General features: G+C 43.5%; 1 protein-coding gene across 3 annotated transcripts in view; it reads left to right on the forward strand.

Moving 5' to 3' along the window:
- Positions 1–19,076, forward strand: part of calcoco2 (calcium binding and coiled-coil domain 2) — a 63,062-nt gene that overhangs the window by 19,147 nt on the left and 24,839 nt on the right. For 2 of the 3 annotated variants that reach the window (XM_084323902.1, XM_084323901.1), the window contains exons 6-8: positions 4,998–5,123; positions 6,143–6,261; positions 15,818–15,881. In XM_084323902.1, coding sequence (XP_084180028.1) covers positions 4,998–5,123; positions 6,143–6,261; positions 15,818–15,881 — 309 coding nt within the window. The remainder of the gene's footprint in view (positions 1–4,997; positions 5,124–6,142; positions 6,262–15,817; positions 15,882–19,076) is intronic. The other variant, XM_084323903.1, reaches the window with a different exon arrangement.

Here is a 19,076-nt window from a genome sequence, read left to right on the forward strand (position 1 = left end):
AACTAAATAACACAAATACAATAGGCACATTTGTGACTGTTACAAATATAACACGTTTTATACTTGTGCTACAAGATTTTGGCCAGTGCTACAAAACTATCAACCTCTGTAGCACCAGTGCTATGTGCAAAAAAAGTTAACGTACAGCCCTGCTATACCCCAACGACGGAAATTAGGGAACAGTACGGGATAAGATGGGACATGGACAAGATTAAATACTTAGGGGTGAACATCACGAGAGGGGTGGGGAAACTGTTTGAGGCGAACTATACACAGATAAATCAGAACATCAAGAGAGACTTAGAGAGATGGACAGTAATGCCCTTGGACTTAAATTCAAGAATAGAGGTCATTAAAATGAACATACTATCAAGATTACTGTACCTGTTCCAGTCGCTACCGATACAAATACCACAGAATCAATTCAGGGAGTGGGACAGACTGATATCGAGGTTCATATGGGCGGGGAGAAGATCACGGGTCAGATATAAAACACTACAACTACCAAAGGAAGAGGGAGGGATGGCAGTACCCAGCCTACAAGATTATTATTATGCAGCACAACTGAGAGCAGTGACGTGCTGGTGTAACGACATATGAGGCAAGATGGAAAGACATTGAAAAAGAAGGGGAGGGATACAAGATACAAGCTCTGGTGGGAGATAGGGAACTATTCAAAGAAAAGGAGGGACTGTTAGATCCAATCACCAAATGCACCTTGACCATATGGAACAGAGTAGTAAAAACACACAAATTGGAGAAACAGACAGGGGTTCTGAGATGGGTAGCACATGACAAGAGATTCAAGCCAGGGAGGTTGGACCACGGATTCAGGAGGTGGGAGAGGGGGGGGGGGGCAACAGCGATATGCAAAATGATAGAGAAGGGGGAAATGCAAACATTACAAAAATTAAAGGAGAAATTTGGACTAGAAAACAGGGACCACTTCAGATATCTACAGATTAGAGATTACTATAATAAAGAAATAAGAGGGGACAAGGACGAAGAACAGAATGGAATAATTAAGATGATAGTAAGGGCATACGAAGGAGGGAAAGGAAGGGTAATATCAGCACTGTACCGGGCTATAATGACCAGCAAGGGACACACGACAGACTACATAAGGGAGAAATGGGAGAGAGAACTAGAGATAGGAATAACAGGGAAGGAATGGGGTAACATATGCAAGGTGCAACATTCAACAACAGGATCGAGGATATGGAAAGAGTTTGGATGGAAAAACATAATCAGATTCTTTATAACCCCAGAGTTGAAGGGAAAATATGCACCAACACAAAGAGCATGCTGGAGGATGTGTGGGAAGGAGGGGGCAAATCACACGCACATATTCTGGGGATGTCAGAAGCTGAAGGGGTATTGGGAGGAGATAGGAGAGGCAATGATCAGAATATTAGGATACGAAGGCGGTTAGGTGGTCGAGCGTAGATTGCGTTCGTCACCAGCCCCGGAGCTGTGAGCTTGGTTCGCCTGTTCGAATCCAGCTCACAGCTCCGGGGTTGTCACCAGCTTGGCTGGCCGTCTGCACTGATACAATTGGCTGTATCAGAGGGTGGGAGAAGCTGGCGGGGTGGGTCCGGGTCGTTGTAAACAGCGACTCCTACAGTTCGGTCGGGGCGCCTGCTAAGCGCGGATTGGACGTGAGGGGGATAGTGTGGTCCTCCCACACGCTACGCCCTCTCAATGAGAATCCGCGCTGCCAGGTGAAAAGAAGCGGTGATTGGCTGGACGTGTGTCGGAGGAAGCATGTGGTAGCCTCCACTCTCCCAAATGATCTGACTGTGGGGGGTAAAGCGCAGCGACCAGGAAGGGACTGGGAATTGGCATACGACTAACATTGGGATGGGAGAAAATCGGAGGAAAATGGAGGGGGAAAAAGACCAAAAAAAAAAAAAAAAAAATATTAGGATACGGATTACCACAAACGGGACTGGTGCTTTACTTAGGGGACCTGACACACGAGGGAATACAGGGGGGGGGACAAGTATTTAATAAAGATAATGTTGATATCGGCCAGAAAAGCAATAACGAGACTGTGGTACAAGGAAGACCCACCGACAATAGCACAATGGGTAGGAATAGTAGAGGAGATACAGGATATGGAGAGGATAACGCACATGCTGAGGCTACAGGAAGAGAAATTTGGGGAAAGATGGGTAAAGTGGGAGGATTATAAAGGGAACGAAAACGACATCACAGAGGAAGAACCAAATGCAACACAAGAGGGCGAAGGGTAAAGGAGGAAAGAAGTTCAAGGAGGGTCTCTGAACCCATGTCACACACTTTTGCTTTAGTTAGTATTTTCTAATAAATTTTTTTTTGGGTATTACAATTGTTTTATGTTTTTTGTACTTTATTATTTATGTCTGTTTAACAGTGTAGTATTAATATTCAGGGATGATGTGGTTTGTATATGGGTGAATCAAAAGGCAAAGAGAAATTTAATAAAAAAAAAAAAAAAAAAGGGCGAAGGATAAGGGAAGAAAGAAGTTCAAGGAGGGTCTCTGGACCCATATCACACATGTATGCCTTAGTCAGTATTTAATTTTTTTGAGTAGGTATTATATTTGTATACCTGTTTTGTACACACGTATTGTGTGTATTGTTGTGCCAACTGTATTTTATATTTGAACCCTTTCACAACCACACTACAGAATGTTAACCGTCTGTAGTGTGGTTGTGACGGGGTTAACCTTCTGTATTGTCACAGTGAAAGGGTTAACCTCGCTTGAAATTGCAATGTATTTCCAACGGACACATTTCGAAATCGTCTCGTTTAAAACAAATAAAGCATGAACATTGGCATGGTGTACCTTTCTGTGTGTATTCATCCACAATCTATAGCTCAACATGAAACAATTCACAATTAATCGTAAAATAATTACGTATAATTTGATTTCAACCAAAAATGCTTAAACAATAATATTAGTGATAGAAGGGAACTCATTTTGTGCACAAATGGAAGGCTTGCCAGTGTTCATGAGGCAGAATTATTACAATAGCCGATAATTTTGTATCTGAAATAAAAAAAAATTAAAATTAAAATTAAAGAAAATCTAACCCTAACTCACCTTACTGTCATGCACTTGTCCTAATAAACTAACCTACACTGTAGCACTCAACACTTTGATGAACATTGTTACTCAGCTGATAGAGTTGTGCCCTTCCTGCTGTCTTGTTGTACAAAACTTGTAAGTCGCTTTCTTTCTAAAAGTGTCAGCTAAATGACTAAATGTTTAAGGGTGGTACACAATCAGTCTTTGTATTAAGTACCTGGAAAAACATCTGAAGTGGAACCAGATAACTAACCATGCTAACCATGTAACCATTTATGTGCACTGCATTCTTTCTTAATGTGTTGTTAGTTTCATTTTTGTGTAAGTGTTGTTTGTCTATAAAAAGTTTATAGTAAAAGTATAGTAAAAGTTTTAAAAAGTAAAAAAAAAAATGGAACACTGTGAGCCTTCAAACATGTCAATAACTGTGCGTAAAAATAATATGTGGACTTGGTGAGATTAAATTTTTTGTGTATTTCATTGAAACTACAAAAACCCTGTTTGTTGAAAACGTCTCCTAATGAGTGTATGCCTTGCTTTTCCCATCTAGGAAATCTTATAGGTTGTTTTCCAATCAAGAGTGCATTGTTATTGAATAAGGGAGTATGATTATGCCATTTATGTGGGGTAGAATATTTCTTTTGGGTTTCGCGCCATATCCGGATCGCATGAGTGATTATGGGGCCAAATTTCCATTCGCATTGCTTAATTGGTAATTTGGTGTATACTATGCCCTTCAGCCTATGTGGAGCTACTATATTTTCTTCTAAATTTCTCCAGGATACTAATGCTTGGGGATCAAACCATGTTGTTAGTGGTCTTAAAGTGTACGCCTTAAAGTAGTGGTAGAAATCTGGAAATGCCATACCTCCGTCTGCTTTGTTTCTCTGTGCGGTGGATCTTTTTATACGTGGTGGTTTGTTATTCCAAATAAATTTGTATGTGGAGGAGTGTAATTCTTTCCAGTAACCCTTTGGAGGGGGTAATATATATATATATATATATATATATATATATATATATATATATATATATATTTTTTTTTTTTCTTTTATTCTACTTCGATAAAGTCTATTGTTGTTTATTCTGCACCCCTTATTGCCAGTAGACTATGTCCGCATTCTCCATCACTGTGGCAATTCCAGGTGTAGGGGTGGCAGAATAAACAACACACTGACAGGTTGCAGTTCCCAAAATGATACTCTTTATTTTCTATTTAAATAATGATCGCTTGCTGGCGGTAATCTGTCGGCCGGGCGGCGTCTTCGCTCTGTGGCCTCTCGCCTTGCGCTGCTACGGGGGACTGAGAGGAGGCTCCTCGGCTCCATTAAGTCCCCCCTCCCCAACAGGCGCACCGCGCCGTGATTCGATAATCACATAATCACTCCTGATGGGTCTCTAGTGACAGGTGCGTCCGGAAGCGGACGCCCAAACATGGGCAGCGCCCAGCCATTGGGTCGCCACGTAGCGCCCATCAATCACCAAGCCCAGGGGTGGCTTGGGGTTGCCACAGTGTATATATGATAAACATTAAGTTCATTATTGAAGTTATAGAAAAGGGTTAGGACCATATAAGTCTATACTTCTTCCTACCTCTTTTCAGACTTTAATATTTATTTTGTTTATGGAGATTTTGCTGTATATGTTTACTGTTATATTGGTTATATTGAATATTGGTTATTCATTTTTTGTTTTCTTACTTATTATTTGTTACGTGTTCTAAAATCGGTTAAATTAAATTCTTTCAGCATGATCATCAATAATATCTCAACACATTATACATTTTAGGATATCAAAAATGGATCACGCTCTGTATTTCAGCAAGAATACAGCCATTTAACTTGGTATAACAATGTAAATCCTAGATTTGATAATAAAAAAAACAATGTAAATCCTATGAAAATATGATTTTCTTTTCTATAGAAACAGAGTGAGGAGAGAGAGAAGGAGAAGGGAGACTTGATGAAGGAGTTGAGTCAAATGATGGAACAAAGAAAGAGTTTGAGAAATACCTCCAAGGACCAACAGCAAGAAATTGATGACTTAAAGGTCAGTTTCCAATCACTATTTAAACTTGTAGCTTATACTGAAATAAGCATCTAATCATTGTGGTTAACTTAAAGCCATAATGTAATTTTGCTGGAAGGTTGTGGAAGGAAATCCCAACCTGCACATGACAGAGAAAAATGGCCACGTGTGATTATGGTCAACGGTTAGGCTACTGCCAATGACAAGCTAGCTTGTTAGATTGCAATGTGTTTTGATATGGAATACTGACAATGCTAACAAACAATTTTCCAGTCATATGAAGTGCCAATTCTTATTATATATATAATATTCTCATGACCCGTCATGCACATTCACAGCCCATTGGCCACGGTTGTCATTTAATGATAATCAACTGTTTGCCTACTAAGATATCTGTGATTATGTTGTAATCGAATGTTATGAATACCTACACCTGCCCCCCCCAATATAACAAACAAGTGACAGGTGGAGAAAGAATAAAAAATATTAAGGTATCCCTTTAATTGTAATATCTATACCTATTCAGCCGTCCAATAAGGAACTCGTCCAAAAAATAGGCCAATTGGAGCTGCAGCAACAGAATGCCAGAGAACAGGACAAACTGAGTCAATGCCTGAATTCAGTGGATGAGAACAAGAGGTAACAAAGATATATTAAAGGTCTTAAAGATGTCTGCCCCCACGTTTGATGTCGTTCAGTTTTCCTAATCTACCGCACAATGCAAAGCGTCTAAGCAAATCTACTTTTGCTGTTATCTTGCGTTAGTGCTACCAAACATTAAAAACTAATATTAGCTATCAAAGACCTCTCTTTATGTTTCTACCAAACGCTGCTAAATGATCTGGGATTCAAGAAATTAACCATAGTTACTTCTGGCAACTTAAAGCATCTGTGGTAGAAACGGTCTCCTCCAATACCCTCCCTCTGTCTCCTTTGTCTCCACAACACATCCAATGTTTCTAGACTATTGAGACTGATTTCTCTATTTTTTTTCTTTTTCCACTTTCTCTCTTTACTTGGATCTATCCTTGATTGAGCAGTCTCTGACACACATCCAGGACAAATACAACAGAGCTGCGGTGGAGATAAATCAGCTGAAGCAGCAGCAGAGAGAGGAGTTGGAGGGGAAGGTCAAGGTGCAAAATATGGAGATTTCAGAGTGAGTAATTTATGTTTTGAAAAGATTTTGGGCCCATCCCAATTCTATTTACTTCCTTAAAGGAACACAGCAAATTTCTTTGGCCAGTCAGACAAGAAGATAGGTACTCTTCTCATCTCTGTGCGTGCAGCAGCGTTTCCGTTAGCCGGTAATTACCGGTATTTGACCGGCAAAATCTGTTGAAGTCCGACATATTTAATCTCTCCGGTCTTAATGTCCGGTGAAAATAATTCCCTGAGTCTAAGCACAATTTGATTATTTGAATTGTATTAAAATAGGCTAAAATTAAATAGCCTATGCGATGAACGAAACAATCATTACATTTGTTTCATCGTTGCTTCTAATAATGACAACGACGTTTTCAGCGAGAGCTTAGTGCTGGGTGTGCGAATGCATGTGAAGCTGCAGAGCCGGAGCAGCAGCAGCACAGTGCAGTACTCCAATTCAGCCATTGGCAATTCAATGTTGGGTGGGGGGCGCTGCTGTGCGGTCCCCAGAAAAGAGCCAATAACAGCTGAATCTGCTGCTCTGCATCAACATACTCTCGCAAATAAGTCATTGGGAGGTGGAGAGAGAGAGTCGTCACGCAAACCAACGATAATGTTGCCGTCTCTCTCTGCCAAATTTCTCAGTTCTTCGCTTGATATAATTAATACAAATGTCCAATATAACGGAATTCGTTAGCTCATAAAAATGTGATTATAACAGACTGCCGTTTATTAATGTCGGGCGACTGCCCACAGACACCTATTTGATTTAAAGTCGGCAGCAGCGGAGTCTCGGGACTTATTTTATTTGGAATATAATGACTTTATACGCAAAAGTAGCCTAGTTTTAAGTAAAAATATTATAAATCTACATGCCTTGATCCTGTCATTCTTTTGTTTTGTTGTCATTCTTTTGCCTATCAATTGTTTTTAAGCTCAATAAACTCTGACCGGAATTTCTCTCATTTGACCGGTAGATTGAAATCTACCGGACACTGAGGCCGGCAACAATTTTTTCTAACGGAAACCCTGGCGTGCAGTACAGAGAGAGAGACCCGCAGCTAGCTAGCTTACACGTTATGACTGGACTACGACTTTCCAACAACTCCAATACTGTCTTATTTACATGTTGTGACTTGTGTATTTACCACGTGTGGAAATAACAGCCCCAGTCTGTTCGACTGCCTCAGCCTCCCTTCTCACCCACTCTGTTTCCAGAACCTGCAGTTCCTTGTCTGTAAATTCTGGTTCAGATAGATAAGGTTCTGTATCTTTATTTGTCCAGAATTCATCATCACCTTCCTCTCTTACAGAGTTGTCCATGATTTGCAGTCATTCTTCTGTAGGTTAGCTAGTCACATTGCTTTTATTGACGGAAGTTACAACGGCTCTTTAGAGGTGATAGATAGTGGTTGTTCGTCAAGAACAGAGCATGTTCCTTTTAACATTCCAAAATCGTCAGCTTAAGGCCCTCCCATAGTCGAGCGGAACGTACGCGGACCGGACTCCGCGGAGGTCCACATGGACTCAAAGTAGGGATGTCCCGATCGCCTTTTTTTGCTTCCGATCCGATCCCGATCATGTGATTTTAAATATCTATCGATCCGATCGTTTCCGATCCGATCTTTCACATTAGTAATCAATTTTGACGCATTTTTGTCAGAAACTGGCAGAGCGAGACAAGCCCATCTGTTGCCTATAGTCCGGGGCGCGAGCGCGGAGGCTTTTGTTATTACATTCACCCTGAGAAATGTGCTTCTGCTTCATATGAGAAATATTAAAAGTTTCAATATATGTTTGCACATTAGTATACATTCAGTGTTCGACTTACGTAATGGTCCATTCTGGTCTGAAACGCCGACGATAATCCTCAGTCACGTTATCCTCCAGGTGAAAAGTTAGTCTGAAAACTTCGCCTCCAGCCTGTCCTCCTTGCAAACATTGCAACTGGCTTGACTTTCTATTTTAAAATGCTTAGTTCCAAACCTCTGACATTAAGTCTAGCTGCTCAAGTCAGTGGATATTAACCGTGTTTCGGGAGCGACGTGTTGTACTGTTGTTGTGATGTGGAGCGTGTAGCGTGTAGCCGGTCTAAATTAAAGGCAATGTGTTTGTTGCAACGGTGTAAATTAAAGGGGAATGCGTTTGTTGTGGACAATTATTCTGCTCTGTGTGACAATAAATACATTAATGATGATATATTATATGTAATTTAAAACCAAAACTAAGGCCTCCGTATGAGTTTAAGACGTGGACATGGTCATGTTTGTTGAATAAAAATTTTCTTTTTTTGACTGCCGATTTTTATTATTATTTTTTCCCGATCCCCGATCCTCTGAAAAGCACGTGATCGACGCCGATCCCGATCACGTGATCGGATCGGGACATCCCTAACTCAAAGCGGACCTCAAATGCAAAGCTCTAATTTTCTAACCGTGCGGACATCCGCTCACTTGGTGTCACACAAAACACTGCTCGGCGTTGACATCGACCTGCATTTAATGTGACACAGATTGGCATTTTACTCTGAACACTCGCTCCATGCCAAGTGAGATCATGATTAAATGGGTAGGATTGGGGCGGCTAAGTGGCGCAGTGGGCAAGGCGCTCGCCACTAACACAGGAGATGCTTGGTTCGAGCCCAGCTCTCGGCATTGCTACCAGCTTGGCTGGTCGTTCATACTAACACAATTGGCAGTGTTAGGGGTGGGAAAGCTGCTGGGTGGGGATTGGACGTTGTGGACAGCGACTCCTACAGGTCGGTTGGTGTGCCTGTACAGCAGAATCAGGAAGTAATGGGGGCAGCGTGAGCCTCCCACGCGTTACTCCTCGCCACTGAGAGATCGCGCTGTACAGGTGAAAAGATGCGACAGCTGCCTCCTCGTGTACCGGAGGGGACACGTGATGCAAGGCTTGGTCCTCACTGCAGCCGACCAGTGGGAGGCATAGTCTAGCAACGTTCGAGACAGGGGAGGGGAGAATTGAAGGGAGAATTGGCAAGGCGAAATTGGGATGGGAGAAAAATAGAAAAATAAGGAGAAAAAGTGGATAAAAAAAAATGGGTAGGATTGGTCCGGTAAAACTTTGGCAGGTAGATGACGCAAATTTATTTTTTATTATCGCTAATAGTCATCCATTCCAATTCATATACATTTGGACCATGTCTTTTTTCATCATCTGAAGAAACTTGAAGTTTGAATGGCTTTTCTAAATCAAGTGTGTAAAACTGCTAGTTTTATTTAGAAATATTGGAAACGGAGATAACCTAGACTCTTTATTTTGACATTGGATGACGACGACATGACAGAAGTCTAAGTTTCAAGTTTCAAGTTTCTTTAATAGTTGTCATACAGAAGTACAGAATACTTTCATACAAAATGCTTCTTACTGTTACGCTCCAGAGACTGTGCTAGACAAGATAGTATGAAATAACATAGTATAGCATGTAATTTAGAAGTAGAAAATGAGGTCACAGTGTTCAGTATAGACATATGTACAATGTTCGATGCAGAATAGACGTAACTGAGTTACCATATAATATACAATACTATGCAGTGTACTAATGTACAGTACTATATAGTGCAAGCAGAAATGGGATGAGGTACAATTTAGGTACAATTTACAGTAAGGTGTACGAGTTGTAGTGCAATCCTTCATCAATAAATATAAAGTGTGGGGAGTGGGTGCTACAGTGTGTTTGTTTAAAGTGGGTGTGTGCTATAAAGTGTGTGGAGTGGGTGCTACAGTGTGTTTGTTTAAAGTGAGTGTGTGCGTGTGGATGTGTGTGCTATGTGCGTTTGATGGTTGTTGTTGTGTAGTGTTCATTGTTCGTTTAGCAGCCTGATGGCCTGGGGATAGAAGCTTCTTCTGAGTCTTTCTGTGCTCGCCTTGAGACTCCGGTATCGCTTGCCTGACCGCAGCAGTTCAAAGAGGCAGTTGTTCGGGTGACTGGAGTCTTTAATGATTCTCTAAGCCTTGCCCTTGCAACGCTTGTTGTAAATGTTCTGGAGGGTGGGGAGCCCCCCTCCAATTGTGCGTTCGGCTGAACGTGTCACTCTTTGTAGTCTGCTTCGGTCTTGTGCAGTGCTATTCCCAAACCAGGAGGTGATGTTGCCAGTCAGGATGCTCTCTATTGTACATGAGTAGAAGTTCTTAAGGATCTTCTGACTGACTTGGAACTTCCTTAGGCGCCTGAGGAAGTAGAGGCGTTGTCGTGCCTTCTTCACAACACTGTCAATGTGTGTGGTCCATGTCAAGTCCTCGGATATGTAGGCTCCGAGGTACTTAAAGCTGTTAACTCTCTCAACCGGTGCCCCGTCGATGCTGAGGGGGCTGTAGTCCTTGACCCCCGACCTCCTGAAGTCCACAATCATCTCCTTTGTTTTGCTGACGTTCAGGGAGAGGCTGTTTTCCTGGCACCATCCCGCCAGGACCTTGACCTCTTCCAGGTAGGCCCTCTCGTCGTTAGCAGAGATCAGGCCCACCACAGCGTGGGAACATTTTTGTAAACTGCAGCGAGAAATTTGTACGCGGAGGTACGCTCGACTATGAAGGCTCAAACGACTGCGGACATACCGCGCGGAGTCCGGTCTACGTACGTTCCGCTCGACTACTCAGTGCGTGTGTGTGTGTGTTCCTGTGGGTCGCCCATCTCGCGTGTGTGTGTTAAACTGCATGACAAATAAAGACTTCTAAAGACTTCTAGTCTAACTATGGGAGGGCCTTTACTGTCTGCCTGAGGGTCCCTGCCTTGTGAATATTCTAAATTAGTTAACGTTGAAAAACCTTGTCAGTTTGACTATAAATCCAATAGTAATTTTTTTTATTATTGTTACAAAGGGTCAGATTAAACCGAATATATGTATTTATTGATTGATATATATTGCATAATATTTGTATATCGTTTGATATCCCTTGTGTATTCTTTGTACATATACACGGAATATCCCTTTAACCTAGTAGCCTACAGACCATAATATTTCGTTCTCTTATTGGATAGCGTTCCACCAGCGCCAGTGTCTTACCCCCAGAGTCGAGTTCAAAGCTACCGTCAAGGCTTGTCTCAACATGCCCGGTTCTGCCCAGGACTACGAGACAGGAATAAGGCTGGTACTAGTTTATTTCCCGTACATATAAATATGGCGCAGGTGAATACAGAAGTAGTTCAGTCCGCAGTCCGTTCAGTTCAGTCTTAGTAACAAGTGAAGCCTCACCCACTATGCAACGTGCGGTGAAGTAGGGCTCGTATTGCCCCAAAATAGAGTCTTGTTTTATCCTAATACGTTTGTTCAACGTATCGTTCGCTCCTTACTAGTAAAAGCCTTCATCACGAGTCAAAGACCAAGTGAAGTGAGCAATTGTGTGTCTAAATAGAGCACTTATAGCCGCGTGCGAATAGGATAGTGGAGTATCAGAGCTTGGTTGAGTAACGTCAAGTTCAACTTGGTTGGTGTGGAGTACCGCGCACCGGAGGATCTGCACCGGTGAATGCGGAGCCCCTTTCCGGCTGGAGTATTATTATTATTGCTTTGGACCATGCTGTTGGAGCGGATAAGAATCGTCTACACCCACTGCGGTGGGACCTGACCGTGAGGAGCTTCATTCGAGCCCGTCTCTATTGGAGAGGCTGACCGGCTTCCACCTGTGCTGCACGCATACTGGGATTACAGTCGCTGCCTTTCGTCTGCTGAGCAGGGAGTAATATACCGCCTCCGGGAGCCTATTGAGTCCCCGCTGACCCAGACTTTGCATTAGAGCATTGCCTCCCCCTGCTGGCTTACAACCGGTGGAACCCCCTACCAGTATCCCCTAGATATAATTCCTAATATTCAAGTTGTATTATTATCTCATGCGTAATATGAGAATGGACATTCATTATTGATTTGCCTACGCACATTCCTTTGCCTTACAAGTGCATTCAACTAAAGTATATTATGTATTCTTGCTGCTAATAAATACTTAAAGACAACTTTGTGTAGAACCGATTCATTGTGGGGAAGTGTTCTCATCATATACTTGTGTACGGTATGGCCAGTATAATGTACATAAGACGGTAGTGGTTTAATGATACCATACTTGATTAATACAGTCAGGGAATTGTACCCCTCAGTTACAATTATTATCTTTTTCCTTATTTTTTTCTGTTTTTCTCCCATCCCAATGTTAGTCGTTATGCCAATTCCCAATCCCCTTCCTGGTCGTTGCGCACTCTACCCCCTACCGCTTCTTTTCACCTGGCAGCGTGGACTCTCACTGGGAAAGTGTAACGTGTGGAAGGTCACACTACCTCTTTTAGATCCTTCCCTTGCTGTGCAGGCGCCCCGACCGAACTGTAGGAGTCGCTGTTTACAACGACCAGGACCCACCCTCGCCGGGTTTCCCACCCTCTAACACTGCCAATTGTGTTAGTATGGACGGTCGGCCAACCCGGAAGCACCACAGCTGGATTCGATCCCACTGTCTCTGTGGTGGTAGACAGACGCTTAGTCCGCTGCACTACCCGGCCGCACCTAAATCCATTTTTTATTTTTATTTTTTTTATCTACTTTTTCTCCCCATTTTCGTATTGTCCAATTCTACCCTCCCCTGTCTCGAACGTTGTTAGGCCATGCCTCCCACTGGTCGGCTGCAATGTGGACCAAGCCTTGCATCACCGGTACACGAGGAGGCAGCCGTCGCATCTTTTCACCTGCACAGAGCGATCTCTCAGCGGCGAGGGTCTGCGTGGGAGGGTCACGCCGCCCCCGTTGCTTCCTGATTCTGCTGTACAGGCGCACCAACCGACCTGTAGGAGTCGCTGTCCACAACGTCCGATCCCCACCCACCCACCAGCTTCCCACCCCCTAATACTGCCAATTGTATTAGTATGAACGACCAGCCAAGCTGGTAGCAACGCCGAGAGCTGGGCTCGAACCCAGCATCTCCTGCATTAGTGGCGAGCGCCTTGCCCACTGCGCCACTTAGCCGCCCTATATTCTTAAGGTTTTAAGACTTATAATTGAACAAATAAATTATTGAAGTTTATTGCCAACGTTTAGATCATTGTTTTTATTTAGTATTTTCTAGTGGGTCAACTATACTAGCAGACACAGTGGTGTGCTACATAACAACAATAGCTGATGGTATTGTCCTCAGGAAAACGGTGCGGATTTTCCCAAACCAGAAACCGTGGGTGGATAGCACCATTAGAGCAGCTCTGAACTCTCGTACCACCGCCTACAACCTGGGTAGAGAGTCAGGAAACATGGAGGAGTATAAGGCTTCAGTCTATACTCTACGCAAAGCTGTCAAACTTGCTAAGAGGACATATGCTGATAAACTGGAGACACAAATGGCACAAAACGACACAAGAGGATTATGGCAGGGACTGAAGACAATAACTGACTATAAAGTCAGCGCCCCCTCAATGGGGAGCGACGACGCCTCCCTCGCGGACAAGCTCAACACCTACGCTCGGTTTGGTGTAGACAGTGGCGCTGCTGGCTCTCCGGCTAGTGACGTCACTGGCGCGCCGGCTGTTGTGGAGGGGGGGGGGCAACCGCGAGGGGGGGGGGACGCTCTCTCGTTGTCGGAACACAGTGTGAGAAGAGCATTTATGCAGGTGAACACCAGGAAGGCTGCTGGCCCAGATGGCATAACAGGACGTATACTCAAGACCTGTGCCAACCAGCTGGCCCCTGTGTTCACCGCCATATTTAATCAATCACTGGCGGAGTCAGTGGTCCCTGCCTGCTTCAAGATGTCTACCATCATCCCTGTGCCGAAGAAACCCTCCCCAGCATGTCCAAATGACTACAGACCGGTGGCACTCACCTCTGTGGTCATGAAATGTTTCGAGAGGCTGGTCAAGGACCACATTTGTGCCTCCCTCCCCAGTGATATGGACCCTATGCAATTTGCATACAGGACAAACAGGTCCACCGACGACGCGGTCTCCCAGGTACTGCACAGCACCCTCTCGCACCTTGACCGTCAGAAGGGGGGCTATGTGAGACTGTTGTTCATTGACTACAGCTCAGCGTTCAACACCATAGTCCCCACCAGACTGGTGGACAAGCTGATCGAGCTAGGTCTGAGCTCCGCCCTGAGCGCCTGGGTACTGGACTTTCTGAGCGAAAGACCCCAGGCGGTCAGGGTGGGGGGTCAGACCTCCAACACCATCACCCTGAGCATCGGGTCTCCCCAGGGCTGTGTTCTGAGCCCCCTGCTGTACTCACTCTACACACACGACTGTGTGGCCAAGTTCAGCTCCAACTCCATAGTGAAGTTCGCAGATGACACAGTGGTGGTGGGGCTGATCTCGGACAACGACGAGAAGGCCTACCGGGAGGAGGTTGAGGTACTGGAACGCTGGTGCCAGGACAACAGCCTGCTCCTGAACATTGGCAAAACCAAGGAACTGATCGTGGATTATAGGAGAGGACAGCAGGAGACACACATACCACTGATGATAAACGGGGCTACCGTGGACAGGGTGAGCAGCTTCAAGTACCTGGGGGTCCACATCTCAGAGGACCTGACATGGTCAACACACACAGACACAGTAGTAAAGAAGGCGAAACAGCGTCTCTACCACCTGAGACAGTTAAGGAAGTTCAGAGTATCGGGGAAGATACTCCAGTCCTTCTACTCAGGAGCTGTAGAGAGCATCCTGACCGGAAACATCACTGCCTGGTATGGAAACAGCACGGCACAGGACAAGAAGGCCCTACAGAAAGTGGTGCGCTCAGCCGAGCGTACCACGGGTATTGCACTACCCCCCCTGCAGGTTCTATACAACAAGAGGTGCAAATCCAGAGCCTGCAGGATAATGAAAGACCCTCACCACCCCAATAACAGCCTGTTTCAGCTGCTGAGGTCAGGCAGACGCCTGCGAACCCCAGCTACTAGGACAGAGCGGCTTAGGCTCAGCTTCTTCCCCCAGGCCATCAGAGCCATGAACAATGAACATTGAGTGCTCAGAACATTGAACTGTCCACACACAAGCACACATGAACACACACACGACACGCACACTGTGCACGCTCACACACGAGCAGCCACTTAACACTTTAACATGAGCGGGCACACACTCATGTCGCACACACGCACACTTATGGCCAAAGGAAAGGACACTTTAAATTAGAATAACAGGAACAGTGTATTGCACTACCAAAGCTAACTAGCATGTCACACATGCTCTGTAAATAACTATGTACAGATACCGAGATGTCACTCCATGTTACCTGCTACCTGTTACTGCACAATGTTGTTTTCTTCTTTTGATTCTATTATATGTACCACTGTATTGCACATCGTTGCGGGCAAGACCACCCGCATTTCATTGTATACCTGTATGCCGTGACAATTAAAACTCTTGACTTGACTTGACTTGACTATAATAACTTTATTATTATTATTTTTTAACTGAAGGACATTTTACAGTCTGTATCGGTCATTACTGGTTTCCCGCCCCTTATTAGCCATCTTTATAGGGCTCTAGTAGGCCCATTTTATAGGGAATTTGCACAGGATTACCACTTCCTGTGCTGTGTTGTTTGGTCTTATATTCTTGTCTCTGTGTGTTTTAGGCTCAGCGTCAGAGAAACGGAGCAGGAACTGTACGAACTACACGATACCATTCAGCTCTTACAGGTATATCCATCTTGCTATCTATATAAAGAAAATCGATAGGATAAAAAAGTATATAACTTGTAATATTCCTGGCAAGTGACTACATCATGCCAACATGTTGGTTGATGGTTGATGCTGCTTTAAAATGAAATGTACTCTGGCCCATATTCATAAAAGAATAGGAATGTTGATGGGATATCATAAAGCACACTCCTACACATAGAGCTGTCTCTAGGCCTGCCGCGATAAGCAATAAATCGATTAATCGGCGCGATAATTAAAATGAATGCAATGATTTTGACGGGTGCGATTAATTGCTATTTGCGCGTTTGTTTTAATGAGGCGGAACCAGTACCCCTTGTCAGTCACTCCGTGTGGGGAGGCGGGCCGCTGGCGTTACTAGAGCACAGCACGGGAGCTCCGTGGGGCAACGCCACATAGCTTAACTACATTTCTCAATAGTGTTGCTTCTTTTAACCAAGTAGCGTTTTTTGTAGTGTAACTGTAACTGAGGGGTACAATTCCCTGACTGTATTAAAGAGTATGATATATTAAACCACTACTAGTTATGTACTTTAATTACTGGCCATACAGTACATGAATATATATGGTGAACACCCACACAAGAATACGGCATTGACACATAAAGTACTATTTAGAGGGTATTTATTATTATTAAGCAACGTTAGGTTACAGATTGAGAATTAGGCTCGCGCTTGTATGGCGAAGAACACACGTAAAGTAAGTCAAGAGCGTAAGTCAATGAGAATAGTATGAATACTAGGATGGGTCTAAACTGACGCCACCTGTGGTATAGCAATTACATAGGGCACACTAGTACCAGCTGGAGACACTGGGGGGTTCCCTCCGGGTGTAAGGCCGGCCGGGGTAGAGGAATGTTCGGGTACAAAGTCTGGGTCAACGAGGAATAACGAGGTTCCAGATACAGGAGCCAGTGCATGTACTCCCTTGATCAGTAGACAAAGCAACAGCTATAATCCAGTAGGCTCGACAGCATGGAAGACAGCTAGCCAGCCTCTTCCTAGAGGCGGGCTCGAGTGATGATCCTCACGGGGGGTAGATCCCAAATGACAGTGGGGTCGACGGTTCTCTGCTCCAGCAGTCACGGTCCCAAAGCAATATAATCCAACCAGAAATGGTTCTGCAGTCGCCGGTGTAGGTTCTCCGGTGTACATATCCAACGGTTCTCGTCTAGGACTCCTCGGGTGGGGGCACGAGTTTAGGCCGCCCAGCCTGGATAAGTGCACTAGCTATATACACGACGAACCGGTGGTAATGCTGGTCACTGAAGAACTGTAGCCGCACGATACACTATAAATGATAGACTATTACTTCATATTAGAATAAGTCGAACTCAACGTTACTGCGTTAAACTCTAACACTTTAGCAATCTATTCGCACGCGGTTCTCAAGGCTCTATTTAGAGGCAAAGTTGCTCACTTCACTGCACGTTGTCTCGTGGTGAAGGCTTTACTAGTAATGAACGAATTGCTGCTGTTTCCACCTGCGCCGTATTTATACGTAAGGTGAATTATCTAGTGCCAACCTCAGTTCTGTCTCGTATTACTGCGCAGACTCTGGACATGTTGAGACATGCCCGGAGTTGCCTTTGAACTTGCCGTTGGGGGCTTGGTCGTTGGCGCCTAGGGGTCGCTGTCCAATAGGAGAGCGAATATTACTTTGGTTTGTACCCAGGTAAAGGGATATTCCGTGTATATATACAAATAATATACAAGGGATATCAAACGATATACAAATATTATACAAGGGATCTCAAGCAATAAATATATATATTCGGTTTAATCTGACCCTTTGTAACAGTAACGTTAGCTATTTTTAGACCCAAGTAGTTACTCGCTACTGCCCGTAGAAACTGGACTGCTAAATAAAGATTAAAGATCTAGCGTTGACGCTATCCAATGCTAACAACATTGGCTAAATAGCAACAAACGAAATACAACGTATAGCATAGCTACAACACAGAATAACGTTAATACAATTGCATGCATCATTGTTTACAATGAATGGGTGGGGCTGGTCAAAGGACTGGACACAGGGACAAGTTAAACATGAATTAATTTATTATAACAGGTAGTTTCGAGTCGTGCTGCAGTGCCTACGCACCACAGCTATTCTATTATATACGGCTTTGACGCTTCCTCCTCATCGTTGATTGCCTGTAGTAGCTGCATCTAACGTTAGTAGCTAACGTTAAAACTAACCTAAAGTTAGTTGTTCACCAACAATCTCAACATTTGTTTTATCATTAGCTCAAAAACACAGAACCGGACGAGACAAGTTGTCGGCTCAATACGTTCTGCTAGGCAGCTAGGATAATAACAACAACACTTCCGGTCGGACCGGTGGGTGTGTTTCAAAATAAAAGTCTAAAACACCGGAAAAGACGGAGCGGTGGGCTTCAAAATAAAAGTCTAAAACACCGGAAAAGACGGAGTGGTGGGCTTCAAAATAAAAGTCTAAAACACCGGAAAATACGTTTATTTTGTACAGCGTTTTCCTCCACGAGTACTCGAGTACATCATGTGATCAATCGATCTGGATTATTTTTGCCCATCCCTAGTTTATCCTGTGCTGAAGTCTCCATTCCAATAGAGATAGTATATATTTAGGTGTTTATTTTATTTATTACGTTTCCAGTTTTTTCCTCATACTTTATTAACATTTTGTACATGGTACCGCAAGGTACATTAATAATACATGTACATGTTAAAAGGATGACACAAAAAGCCAGACAGAGGGCTTGTTTCCAGTTTCAGTTTGTTTTATAATAAACAATCAAACTGAGCATTTTTTTATTTAGGATATTTAAAATGTCTTCCAATGTTAAATAAAGGTTTATTGCACTTTGAAACGGTTTCCTTGCATTATTATGCTATTATTATATTAGTAAAAAAAAAAAAAAAAGGGTTAATTGAAAACTTTTGGGAAATAAATTTCTCAAAAAAAAATTCTCTAACCGGTCGCAATAATATCGCTTATCGCGATATTTTCGGGGGCAATTAATCGCCCAGCAAAATGTGTTATCGTGGCAGGCCTAGCTGTCTCTATGCCTAAAATGCATCTATAACGTTGAATTTGGTGTATACAGAGTGTCACTAATAACCAAAAATTAACCTTGTCTCAACATTTACGAGTTATGCAGTGATGTAGTTATCAGAAAAGTAAATAGACTAT

Source organism: Notolepis coatsorum, assembly GCF_963971535.1.
Source record: "Notolepis coatsorum genome assembly, chromosome: 10".
In the NCBI taxonomy this organism is placed as follows: Eukaryota; Metazoa; Chordata; class Actinopteri; order Aulopiformes; family Paralepididae; genus Notolepis; species Notolepis coatsorum.